The sequence below is a fragment of the Pongo pygmaeus genome, chromosome 4 (assembly GCF_028885625.2).
Source record: "Pongo pygmaeus isolate AG05252 chromosome 4, NHGRI_mPonPyg2-v2.0_pri, whole genome shotgun sequence".
In the NCBI taxonomy this organism is placed as follows: Eukaryota; Metazoa; Chordata; class Mammalia; order Primates; family Hominidae; genus Pongo; species Pongo pygmaeus.
In genome coordinates, this window is record NC_072377.2 from 84,746,763 (window position 1) to 84,760,735 (window position 13,973).

General features: G+C 38.9%; 1 protein-coding gene across 4 annotated transcripts in view; it reads left to right on the plus strand.

Moving 5' to 3' along the window:
• RASGRF2 (Ras protein specific guanine nucleotide releasing factor 2) overlaps positions 1 to 13,973 on the plus strand; it is a 280,941-nt gene that overhangs the window by 82,517 nt on the left and 184,451 nt on the right. For all 4 annotated transcript variants that reach the window (XM_054489810.2, XM_054489812.2, XM_054489811.2 and 1 more), the window contains exon 2: positions 3,815 to 3,921. In XM_054489810.2, coding sequence (XP_054345785.1) covers positions 3,815 to 3,921 — 107 coding nt within the window. The remainder of the gene's footprint in view (positions 1 to 3,814; positions 3,922 to 13,973) is intronic.

Below are 13,973 nucleotides of genomic sequence, written 5' to 3' on the forward strand. Positions count from 1 at the left end.
CTTATATTACTTTCTAACAAGTTTAAAGTTTTACTTTTACCAGGATTTGACTCTTCCTTAGAACTAGATAATAAAATTTTTCTCCTTAGCCTATTCATATGGTAAGTTATATTAACAGATTTCCTAGTATTTTACTGTATTTTGATTTTTCCAACTTTCTGATAGGCTTAAAATTATTTCAAAAATATGTTTAAAAATTGAGTTACTGTAAAAGTGATTTAAAAGGGATATACCCAAAATATGAAAAGAGAACATTAAAAATAAAGTGATAGAAGAGACATAATAAGTAAACACTAACCAAAAGACAAAATTATACTATGATGCCAAATGTATAATTTGGGCTAGAGAGGGCCACTATATCAATGAAATATTTAATTCATTAGAAAATGTAGCAGGTCTAAACTTGTCCACACCCAATAATCTATATTATGCATTAAAACACGTAAAGCAAAAACTGACAGAACAAATGGAAAAAAATGTAAAGTGCCCCATTTCATTGGATTTTAAACTGGCTCTCATTAATATAAACATCAATCAAAAAAGAAAAAACAATATAGAGGATATGCATCTTTCAACTTATGAACTATATAGAACTTTATACATAAAAGTAATACAACCATAGAGGTTGTAAATATAATAAATCCATTAATATAACTTACCATATGTATAGGCTAAGGAGAAAAACCACATGATTATATTTATTAATGATATTATCCTTTTTATAAAAATTGCTTATATTTTTCCCACATGTCTTTATGCATTGCTTACAGTAGTTTTGTCATGCACAAGTGTTTTATTTTTGTGTAATCAAATCATTAGTCTTAATGTTTCTGGATTTTGAGTCCTAGTTAGGACAATTTGTCCTATTCAGAGGTATAGTGTCATTCACTCATTTAAAAAAATACTCATATGGCTTAATTTTTGTTTACATTAACTTTTTTGTTTTCTGTTTTGAGGCAGTGTCTTGCTCTGTTGCCCAGGCTAGACTGCAGTGGCCCAATTACTGCTCGCTGCACCCTGCAGCCTTGACTTCCTGGGCTCAAGCAATTCTTCCACCTCAGCCTCCCGAGTAGCTGGGACTATAGGCATATGCCACCATGCCTAGCCAATGTTTCATTTTTATTTTTGTAGAAACAGGGTCTCATTATATTTCCCAGGGTGATCTCAAACTCCTGGGCTCAAGCGATCCTCCTGTCTCAGCCTCTAAAAGTGTGCGATTACAGATGTGAGCCACCATGCTCAATTTATTTTTTTAAGTGACTTGATGCTATTCCTCAATTAGGGAGATGGAATTGTTGGGAAATAAGCAGAAGAGGAATAAGATGCTTTATAATGTCTTACTACTACTGATAGTAATATTATAACTAGTATTTGATATTGTTGTAATAATTATCAATACAATAGAGCATTAAAGTTTCTGATGCATTTGGAAATTATCCTGGTGTATGGTAGATATGGGGGAGAGTTTTTCTAGTCTCTGTTACACGGAGGTGGTAACCCTTCATATGTCCTGATGTTATGCATGGATCTTAGCTCCAACTTGGTGCCCTGCACAGGGCCAAGACCATGGGGGCTAAGGCCCCCACCCCCTTGGATGTTAGAACCTTGGTTCCTGTGCTTTTTGCTATGGCTTTGCCTTTCACCTTTGTTTCTACACCTGAGGATTCCTTCCCCACCCCCCCACCACCACTTTAGCTTGATGTATGTTTCACCCAGTTTGGGATTTTCCCTCAGCTTGGTTTACTGCTTTGCCCTACTTTGGTTCACGATGGTCAGGAACTTGGAGAGGACATATCCTAAGGGGCTTGGAAATAAAATGGCGTAGAGATGAGCATTAACTCTGGAAGCACTGTTAGTTTTTCTGGATCTAGTGGCTTGTTTTAAAGCATTTTGAAACTTTATAGGCTAGAGCAAATCTTCAGATAACCCATGTGTTCAATTATGACTTAAAAATGTCTGAGATTGGCCAGGCACAGCGGCTCATGCCTGTAATCCCAGCACTTTGGGGGAGGCTGAGGTGGGCAGATCACCAGGTCAGAAGTTCAAGACCAGCCTGACCAACGTGGTGAAACTTCATCTCTACTAAAAATATAAAAAGTAGCCAGGCGTGGTGGCACATGCCTGTAATCCCAGCTACTCAGGAGGCTGAGGCAGGAGAATCACTTGAACCAGGGAGACGGAGATTGCAATGAGCCACGATCACGCCACTGCACTCCAGCCTGGGAGACAGAGCGAGACTCTGTCTCAAAAAAAAAAAAAATCTGAGGTTGTACTGACTGATCGTGATCTACTGGGTGTATTGTTATTCGTGAATATTGTCGAAGGGCAATGCATCTTCAACTCAAGACATCTGTCACTTTGTCTACTTCAAAGCACACTCTAAACTCAATATACATATATATTTCTGCGTATATTACATGAGAATTTTCCACATCTTAACATAGATTATTCCAAGCTGATTGTAAAAGATTTCTGTTTTAGAACTGTGATCTGAGGACTCTGCTTGTTGTAAAGTTCCCCATTCCATGTCTGTCTTTGCTGGAACATGGAGTGGGTTAGTAAATTAGCATGAGTTTGAGAGTCTTTGAATCTTGGTTATATGATTATCTCTGTTGTGGAGTCCTGAGAAGCCATTTACAAACTTTTATCTTCGTATTTATAGTATAAAATTGTCCCTTTTTTGGTACACAGTTCTATGAATGTAAACACATGCTTAGATTTGCATAACCTCCATAATCAGGATACAGAACCATTTTATCACTGCCTAAGCTCCCTCATGCGATTCCTTTATGGTCACACACTCCCACCCCTGACCTCTGGAAACCCCTGATCTGTTCTCTATCCCTATTTTAAGAGTATCACACAACAGGAATCATATATAGTATGTAACCTTTTGAGACTGACTTTTCTATTCAACCTGATGCTTTTGCTCCATGTTATTGCTTTTAACAAGAATTCTTTTTTTTTTTTTATTGCTGAGTATTCCATTGTTTGGATGTATTGCATTTATTTATTCACTCACCGATTAAAGGATATTTAGGTTGTTTCCAGTTTTTGGTGATTATGAATAAGGCTTATATGAGAGAAATTATTTTACCCCTGATAAATGCCAGTCTTTTCCCTACTCGAGCCCAGTTCCTTTCATCCAACAATAACATGTTACACCTCTCCCAAAAAGAAATTCTGATCACATCTTGACCCCTAGGATGGCAATTATATTTCCTTTCCCATGTCAAGTATGCATTCTGGAATACTGTGTTGAACAGAATTGCAAGGCTACCTCTGGGAAAACAGGGGTATAAGCAATTGATGGCATCTGCTAAGGTTGCAGAAGAGGCAAGTGGCAGCAATTGGACTGCGTAATTATAGGCATATTGCTTCCCGGAATGGAGAATAGATATAGAATAGAACAGATAATAAAATTAGCTAGTGCAGTGATGTAGACTTCTGCATCCCTGCAGCTTTATCACACCACAAAAAAAGGAAAACCTTTTGGAAAATATCATGTTACCTTTCATTTATCTGCATAGCCGAATTTGTGCAATATTCTTTTTTGTACATTATAGAAAGGTACATTAAAGGAGTGTTAAGGGTTGACCTTTACTGAGGTGTGTTAAGATGCAGTCTGTGGTATCTTCTAGGTGCAGAGTCATTGCCAACTGGACCAAGAGTGAAATGTTTCATTTTGAAATAAAATTTGCATAAGCACTGATGCATTTTGTAAATATATACCCTTTGTAGGCAAATACTGTGTTGTTATGTTGTTGTGCTTGAAAAATAGAACTAAATTTTTTGTGTTTTTTTTCCTTTCCAGTATTACTTTACTGTTCTTTTTGGCCACGAAGGTCAGAAGCCACTGGAGCTGCGCTGTGAGGAGGAGCAGGATGGTAAAGAGTGGATGGAGGCCATTCACCAAGCCAGGTATAGGCTCAGTCCTCCTGTGTGGTACTTGATTGTCTGGATCCTGCATTGGGGTTATCACTGTTGGTGGTAGTTTTGGAAGAACTTGCAATTCTAAGATGAGTTTTCTCCTGGTACCTGTTCCTTAGTCATGTGTGAGATCATTATTTGAGCTTTCCATGGCTACATTCCAGCTAAAGATTAATGGTAATAGATACAATGATAATAATAAGTAGTAGTAGTAGTCACTTTTGTGGATTTCTTCCTGTGTGCCAGGCACTATTATATGTGCTTTTCAATTACAGAATGTATTGAATGTGTTGACTCACTTATTCTGTCAACAATCGGCAAGAGGGGCATTATCATTCCCCCCTGTCTGCAAATAAGGAAACTGAGGCCTGGAAAGTTAGTTTTCCTGCCTGAGGTCACACAGCTAGTAAGCCACAGAGCTGGGATATGGCCCTAGCCTAGCCTACATTTGTAAACCCTGCTCTGTGCATCTCGGTTATCAAAAGAAGGTGATGACATCCTCTATTTAAAGAAATAGAACAATGTGATTTTGCTTCCCCCTAAGAAACATCAGGAAGGTGGAAATGTGTGTACAGGGTCTTAAATGGGAACTAGAAATCTGAAAGAGATACAAGGCAGGTCCATCTCTTTTATTTTCCTATTCAATCCCTAAACCTGGTTCAGTTTTGTTTCCCCTGGCTCTCAAGCTCTTGCTTTTTGCCTGTCCACTCCCTAATCCAGGCTGTTGCTCCACTACTCCCTGCTCTCTTGTCTTGCTCATCTCTCGGGTATTTTGGGGCGACACTCTAGCTGTGGCATGCTTTCTTTTTCTTCACCTGATGAGCCTTCCCTTCTCCATCTGTCTGTTCCTCTCTCTACCACTCCCGCCCTGAGACATCTCCCTGCAATTCAGCCCTCACTGGCACCCTCTTCAAATGGCTGCAGCACTTGCATTGTATACTGCACGTGGGCGACTTAGCAATTCTGGTTATCATTACTTTTTTAATATGGTGAATGTGTTAGATTTCTGTTTCCTGAGTGGGATTGTATACACCTTGAGAATGAGGAGAGGGATTGGGGCACATTCATGTCTGAGTGAAGCACATTGCTAATTATGTAGTAGGTGATCAGGAAATTTCTTTAGTTTGATTGTGAGAATGAGGCATTTAGGCTGGGCACAGTGGCTCATGCCTGTAATCCCAGCACTTTGGGAGGCTAAAGTGGGCAGATCACCTGAGGCCAGGAGTTTGAGACCAGCCTGGCCAACATGGTGAAACCCCGTCTCTACTAAAAATATAAAAATTAGCCGGGCATGGTGGCACACGCCTGTAGTCCTAGCTACTTGGGAGGCTGAGGCAGGAGAATTGCTCAAACCTGGGAGTTGGAGGATACAGTGAGCCAAGATCGCACCACTGTACTCTAGTCTGGGGGAGAGAGCAAGACTCCATCTAAAAAAAACACACACACACACAATGAGGTATTTATTCTGAGTGAGTTCAGGCTGTTCTTTGAACCCTTGACGCTTTCTCTGAAAGTCTGCCCTCCCCTTCCCTCTCCTCCCCTCTACACTCCCCACCCTCTTCAGCTACTTATATTTACCACCTTCTCTGACAAGCAGTGTGCCAAGTGCTTTACGTACTTATCTTTTTTTATTCTTCACAATAAGCTAATAGGGTATTATTACCCCCATTTTACAGAGGAGAAAACAAAAATTTGTGACAGGCAGATTGGCCAAGTTCTAACACAAAGTTGTTAAGCTGCAGATCTGCGATTCAAACCCAAGTTGAATTGGGTTTGGACTTCAGAACCTTTAGCTAATGTTCAATATTTTACTTATCTTCGTTATCCTCTTTATTGCTACAGTCTTTTCTTGTTCTATTTTTTTTCTTTTCCTCATTCAAAGATGAAAGTAGATTAATGCGAGACTAGGGTTGAGAGTAGAAGATGTTATTTGCAAAGTTCCTTTTCTTTCTCTGAGATGCATGGGGCTGGCAACTAAGTGCCACTCTCCATGTGGACCCCAGGAGAGCTTGCCACGAGTCATCATGACCCCGGCACATGGTTCAGCCGTCCTTGCTTTTGGTGCTCTCTGTTTGAGGGTTTTGATCCAGACTTAGGACTAATGCAGGATGACTTGCTGTAGAAAGAAACTCAGGCCTTCAAAGATGAAAGAAGCATCAAGCTGGCAAGGTAGAGCCCTTGGGTCATTTCCAGACACAATTTTTTCCTTTCTACAATCTCTATTCCTTTCTACCTAGGAGTTAAAATAGGTAATTTAAAACATGCCTGTTTTCCTATCTTTTTCATTCCAGGAGAGCAAGCACCATCAGTAGCCCAAATGCCTTTGTAGTTGCCAAGCAAATATCTTGGTGAACCAAACATAAATAATGCAAATTGCTTTAAAGGTGATTAGATTCCAAGTAAGAAATCTTTTTTTCTGTCCCAGGAATGCATTTTGTCATCTACAGGAAACTGAGTCAGTAATTATTTGGTGGTGTTTGACATACAGTCAAAACCAGGGCATGTGTGATCTTGTCAGGAGACAGACTTTAGAAACCACTTAAGTGGTTTAGATGATACAATGGTGAAAATTCTTTTCTTTTTAGATTTGAAGATTTGGTTAGTAATTGACTTTTTTTCTTGACGTTTTGACTTTTTGGTCTATTAGGTTTGCTTTTCCCTTGACTTGAGACCTAGGACTGGGTTCTTTGATAATTTCTTTTAATCTGACTGCTTTATACCAAGTTTTCATATTTTCTGTTTTGCATTGAGATATTTCTTAAATTTTTGTTTTCTAAATCAGGGAAGAAAACTTTTTTATCTAAGCTTGATTAAGTTGAGTTTTTGGTTTAAACTTGGATCTGTAAAATTCACCTTGATTTTGTTCATGTATGAACAAAGCCAGAAAGTTAATGAAGCTGATTCAGAGCAAGAATTGATCAGCCATTTTTGCTTGGCATTGTAATAAAACACAATTAATTAATTATGGTTGGTTGACTTAACATTTCACCCTCGAAAGACAGTCTGATGGCATTAATTCAGTACTGCTGCCTTTCTAATATAAAAGTTTTAAATACTCAATATTTATGGTTTTATTGATCCTTTTTTAAAAAATCAAAACTTTGATTAGTTTAGCATGAGATGTTCTTTTCTGAGCTACAAATTCTCCTGTAGATGCCACTTAGATAAAAAGACTGCTCAGAACCCCTTCTCTCATTTACTTTTGTTTTCCTGGGATGGCTTTTCAGTACCAGCCTGGGTGTGCTGTCTTTGTGTGCTATGAAAATCACATTGTTCTCTTGGCTTTCGTATCTCAGAGCAGAATCTACTTGCCCCACTTTGCCTTCAGAGAATCTTAGGGTCATTTTCTGGGATGTCCCATTGCATGTTTTCTCCTTTAGATCTGGCCCAGAAAAAAAAAATCATTTTGGAATTAACATTTTTCATTTTGAAGCTTTGACCAGTCCAAGAAGCTCATTTTAATGTTTTGCTTACCATTGGCCAATACCGTATTTCTAGAACACGGGCACATTTAGGATATCATTTTACCACATGTTATGGCAGTAGTTCAGGGGACGCTGCTACCGAGACCCAGTCTTGTTTTCGTCTGGTTGAGTTGAGGCTAGAGCATTTTCATAGTAGTTAAGTCTATGCTTATTTTATGTGGTTGCTACTTGAGTATGGAACTCTGGACATAAAAAATAACCTGATATTTCTTCTTTGTTTTCTTGTCCATATGAGTCCATCATGGTTGATTTAGTTGTAGACACTAGGACAATCAAAAACTGACCTGGTTGATTGTGAGTCCTTAGGGCTTGTTAGCTGAAAAGACAACTTTTCAATGTTTCATCTGCTAGAACATGGACCAAGTATCAGCAGTTAGGAGATAGTCATGGCCTGGACGTGGATCCAGTTGTATATCTTCCAAGGGTCTTCCCATCCTTGACTAAGCCTAATACCCACAGGACCTAGACTATGACATTTGGGAAGAAACGAGGAAGGTTCTCCAGAGATGTAGGGGGTAGACTTCAAGGGACTTTGTGACTATCTGGATTTGAACAGTATTAGACTAGGGTGGCATCTAACACATCTCTCAGGCCCCTAGCTTGGACGGTGTCACTCACTGGGAGAAGAAATGATGAATGAGAACAGGTTTGTGGGCAAAGATGATGAGCATTGGCCTGGAAGCGTTGGGCAATTTCTGCTGGAAATTGGAAGAATATGATTATCGCTGGGAAAGGAAGGAAACTGTGAGATACTGAAATGATCCCTTGGCATGTGGGGTATGAGAGAATGAGTATCCAGGGGGCTGATAGAGAAATAAGGTGTATCCTGAGGAGAGAGGAGAGTTTGGGTTTCTACCAAGGTGGAGGGATTGGGAAAACAGATATTGAGAATGTTGAGCCTAGCACAGAGCACTGTTGACTGTGTGTAGCTTTGCACACCCTGCAGATGGCTTGTGTGTCCTGTGTTTGAAACTGTCCCACTATCTTTTGCCTGCTTTCTGATTTCTTCAGCTGAACCTGCTCAAATCTCCACCTGGATTCTCTTCCCTTCCCTCAGGGTGTAACTTGTGCAGGTGGATCGCAGGTTTTCCTTTAAGGGCAGAGCATACAAAAGGAGAAAAGAATTACAAAAAGGAATATGTTTCTCCTCCATAAAGCTCACGGTCAGATGGTGTTTGGCAAGGGCCTGACCTAACCCTTTCTTTCACCCTGTCAGTCTCCAACTTGACGAGCAGAGAGACTTTATCTTCCAGTTAAACCTTTCAATTAAGCCTTATTCTCTTTTCCAGTAAAGAAAGCTGTAATGCAACCTCTTGGATCTGTTTTTAATGTTTAGTCTTTTTGATTACATGTGTCTGAGACAGCTGTTGTTCATTCTCTCTCTCCCTTAAAATACACACACATGCACACACACACAGTGTGGTAGCTGCACCAAACACCCAGCACCTAATGCTTGTGGTCTCATCTTTGGGAAAAGGCTTAATTTGCAGCAAGGTATATAGTATAAAAATCTGTACAGCACTAAAGGCTGCTGTGTATATCATGTCATCCCCTTAAAATCAGCCCTTTAGAGAATGCACACAGAGAGATATCCCTCACAAATCAGAAAAGAGTGATGACATAGAAAAGCTGAAAATGTTTCATGTGTCACAGCAACATCACAAGACTAGAAAAATTAGAGATGTGCAGTGATGTTATAGCCTAAAGCAATCCAACACCATAATTTGTATTCTTCTTGTAACAGTAAAACTGTCACTACTTTAAAGATGAAAATGTGGATTTTGTTCATTTAAGGGATTATTATTATTATTATTTGCTAAGAAATTTTGTCAGGGCTTTGCCTTCATATTTGCCACAATGATAGATAATTCAACATTTTTTTTTCTTTTACAGCCTACAAAGTGCAACATGAAAGAGAAGGGATACTACTAAACTACTAAACTGTGAAATATTTCACTTGATTTGATGGTTACAATTGTTTTCTAAAGGGAAAATTTGGGCTTGAATTTTCTTATTTTAATACGTTGTTAATACTTTCGTCAGCTGTCTTTCCTACTTCTCAGTGTTTTTGTTTCAAGTGCTTGTCTTGCACGTTTAGCATCCAGCTGACAAGACAGTCAGACCTTCTGCCAACACTCACCGGGCAGGCGCCCCGTCCTCATGTGCACACCATCTCACCTGGAGGAGGGAGCCATCCTCATGATTCTCTTTGCCTGCTCCAGGAGAACCATCCCTGGCTCCAGACAAATTTCTACCTTGAGCTCTCTCTCTGATTTATTGCTCCATTACTTATTCCATTTCTCTCTTATATTTCCAGTCTGTTTACTCCTCGCTCCTTAGCTTTTTTTCCTGTAGTTTTTGGATCTCCTAAAAATCTCTCCTGTCTTAAAAGAGAAATGAAAGCCTTTTCTTGGCACTGAATACTCCTCTAGCTACTGTCTTCTCTTGCACAGGCAGCCCGGCTTCTTGAAGAAATGGTTCGGTTGCTCTCCTAGGCATGCAGCTCTTCCTCTCTCCAGCTCTTCCTGGTGGGTTTTGTCCCTACTCTACTGTAACTGTTGTCACCTGGGTCAACAATGAATTTCCAAAGCTTTTCTTTCCTTATATAACTTCAACTTTCTGTTCATATTTAATACTTACTTTTGAATTACACCAGTAATACATAAAAGCAAGTTCCCTAAAAAAAAAAAAAGAGAATTCAGACAATACAAAAGTAAAAAGTTATAGTTCTACCCTCTCCCCTTTTATTTCCCCATTTACTTCCTCAGAAGTATTTACTGGTAACAGTTTGGAGGGCATACTTCCAGATTTTTCTGTATATTTGCATTTGGATAGATAGGTAGAATGATATAATTACAGACTTTTTATTTGCGAGTCACATTATTTGCCATCTTTTTATGCTAATTTGGAGGGTTTCTTTTAACATAGTTTATAGGGATCTAAGTCTTATCCTGAAATTGTCATTCCTTTTGTTTATGATGTCTCTCTCTCCTGATTCTCCCTCTACTCCTTTGACAATTTCTTCTTGTCCTATTTCAGTACTCCTTGTGTTCTGTCCCTTTCTTTACTGTGGCTGCTGTGTAGGGCTTTGCTTTTGCTCTTCCTGTCTCGTCACTTGGATCCATTCCCCAGACTTAAGCTGTGTAGATAGAGCTGCTCTTTCTCAATACTTTCTCTGCTAAATACCATGCTATGTGCATGATATCTCATGAAGTAGCTGGCACTATCCCCAGTAAATCTGAGTATTGGAGAGAGGAAATGACCTCCTGAGGGCCACCAATCTAGTAAACGATAGAGCTGGAATCAAGTCCTGGGCAGGCTGACTCCAAAGCCTATGCACTTAACCACAAAGATATATAGCCTCCATTATATGTAGAAATTCACCAACATGTATTTTTCTATACTGAACTATCTATATATCATCTCTCCCTGGGTGCTCAGAATTACTTGATACTAAGCAAGACAAACCCAAACTCATGTATTTCTCTAGGCAGCTTCATGTTCCTTTCCTGAATAGGAAGGTAAGGCATAGTCTCCTATACACTCAGTCACTCAAACCAGCAGGATATCATCCCCTGACCCCAGCCTAACTGCTCACTCCAGTCACCACTTGTGGATTCTACCCCAGAACATCACTGGTCTCCATTCCTCCACGTCTGCAGCATTGCCCTGGTGCAGGCCACCAACACCGATTGCCTGGACTATTGCTCTGCCACCTCGCCTGTCTCTTCCAGGTCGGCTTCCTTCCCATCCATTCTCTACAGTTACTAGAGTGCCCTTTCTAAGCAAACATCTGATCTGCTGAAGGAATTCCGGGGTTCCCAGTTGCTTTTAGTTATTATAATTCAATTTACTTCTTATTGTAGAAAATTTTAAATGTATACAGAGAAAGAGAGAGAACAGTCCTCCATGTTGCTTTAAGAAGAGAAAACATTCATTATTTCACTGATATTTATTGCTTCCCTACCCAATGCTAGGCTTTGCTCTGAGTTCTGGGATGGAGTGAGCCAGTCCAAGCGAGGCTCCTCTGAGCTGACCTCTGCGAACTCCTTGTGCCACCCCTTCTCTTATGTCCTGGGCTCCAGCTGGAGCTACCACATACAGGAATTTTAGTGTGTGGGAATGTCTCTTCCAGTCTGACTTACACCAACACATCTTTCAGGATGGAGCCCTTAGCAGCTTGCATCTTTGCTGGTCTTCTTCCTCTGCCAGCAGGAAGGCCTGACCATTCCCTTCTTTGAGCTCTCACTGGAACTTCTTATTTCGCTCAAAGCACCTAAGAGATTATTGCATTGATTTGTTTATGTGTCTGTATCTCTCTGTCAACCTGAATTCCTTCAAAGCAAATTGTGTACTACTCATCTTTTGTGCCCTGCCCCAGCACAGTGCCAAATTGCTTTTCAGAAATGCATGTGCTGATTTAATCTCCCTCCATTAGGGCAGAAGAAAGCTGGAATCATTTTTTAAAATCTTTATTATATCAGTGGGTTAAAAATGATATATTGGTATAATAAGCATTTTCTTGATTATTGAGAAGATTGTGTTTTGCTATCGCTAATATCTGTCTATATTTACTATATAAATTATCATCTCATATCCTTTACCCATTTTTTGGTATTGGTGTTTTTCTAGAAGTTTTTAAATAAGCTCTTTGTATGACAAAAATATATTCATCTTTTATGTTTGTTCAAATCACCCTGCATCATTTTTTTGTCTTGTAGTTATACCTATGGGATTTTTTTGACATTAGAGTTTTTGAATTAAAATGCAATCAAAGTATATTACTTTTGGGGGGAAGTTGTTCTACTGCTTTTTAAAAAAAATTTTTAAATGAAGATATACTTCATATACCATGAAGTTTATCATTTTAAAGTGTATAATTCAGTGCTTTCGTAGTATAGTCACAAGGTTGTACAACCGTCACCACTAATTTCGGAGCATTTTCAACACCACAAAAGAAACCCCATATCCCGTAGCTGTCACTCTCAATTCCCCACTTCTCCTAGCTCTAGCCAACCACTAATCTCCTTTCTGTGTTTATGGATTTGCTCATTCTGGACATTTCATATAGATGGAATCCTACAAACATTTTGTATCTGATTTCTTTCACTTAGCATAATGTTTCCAAGCTTCGTCAATGTTGCAGCATGTATTAGTACTTCATTCCTTTTAATGGCTGAATTCTGTTCCACTGTATGGATATACCACATTTTATTTATCTACTCCTCAGTTGATGGCCATTTAGGTTGTTCCCACTTTTTGCTAGTATGAATAATGCTGCTATGAATATTTGTGTGCATTTGTACATGAACATATGTTATCAACTCTCTTGGGTATATGCCCAGGAGTGGAATTGCCAGGTCATTTGGCAACTCTATGTTTAACTTTTCGAGGAAATGCCAAACTGTTTTCTACAGTGGCTGCACCATTTTACATTCCCACCAGCAACGTATTGAGGGTGCCAGTTTCTTCACATCCTTACCAACACTTATTTTCGTTGCTTTTTTGCTTAGAGTCTTTATACGTTCTCATATATAAACCCCTTTAATCTATTCTTGTTGAATTAATATAGTTGTATATGTATTCTTGCTAAAGAATTTTCTGTGATGATAAAGATAATTCTACCAATACGTACTTGTGCACATGGAACAGAAATGAAAGTCTCAGTGTTAGGAAAGAATCATTAATGTCTATTGTGATATAAAACATTTTCTTCAGCTTTATAATATAGTACTATAAAAGATAGTTACTTTTAGAAGCACTCCTTAAAATTTCTCTGTTCCAAGGTAATAATTTTACCATTAGTGATGTTCTGTTGTATTTCCTAGTAAAAATATTTTGCCCACTTTTATATTTAATTGTGCTTTAGAAAGGATTATCGACAACTTTCCACATGTCCCAAAGTTTAGTGAAATGTTTAAGTAATGAACTGTGACTGTGAACAGGAAAGAAGGAGCAATGTTTAGAAGGGGGTTTTTAGTCTTTAATTTTTATTCCTCTTTTTGATCTCTCTTAACTAAGATGCTTGTGTTTCCATTTACTGTAGAGCAGACAGCTTAGGAGGGAAGAGCCTATTAGTAGAGAGAAGACATTGGTGGAGGTGACAGTGTTAGAACCTCATGTTAATGCGATATCTAAAAAATATTAATTAGCCAATGAAGTGGAGATACTGACATGAGAGAACTTGAGAACCAGAAACAGTATGTGACAGTAATGCCGAAGGGGTGTGACTGAAGATAGAGAAACTGGCCTTGCTTAGGTAAGGCCAAAGCAAATGTTGCTTTGATAGGAGCTGTACTATTGTCATCCATGCTTGGATTTTCTCCACTCCCAAAGGCATCATGATTCTCCCGACACGAGGAACGCCGATTCCAAACAGTTTTCTGGATAAAATTTAGCATAACCCTGGAGATAGGTGGAGTTTTTATTTCTTTTTTTTTCTTTTTCTTCTAAGTAGTCTTTATTCTCCGTGCACATTTATACAAACAAACCACAGATATATCTCTCCCCATAAATTAGATTCTTAAGTGACTTTTACATTAAACAAATATTAAGAAA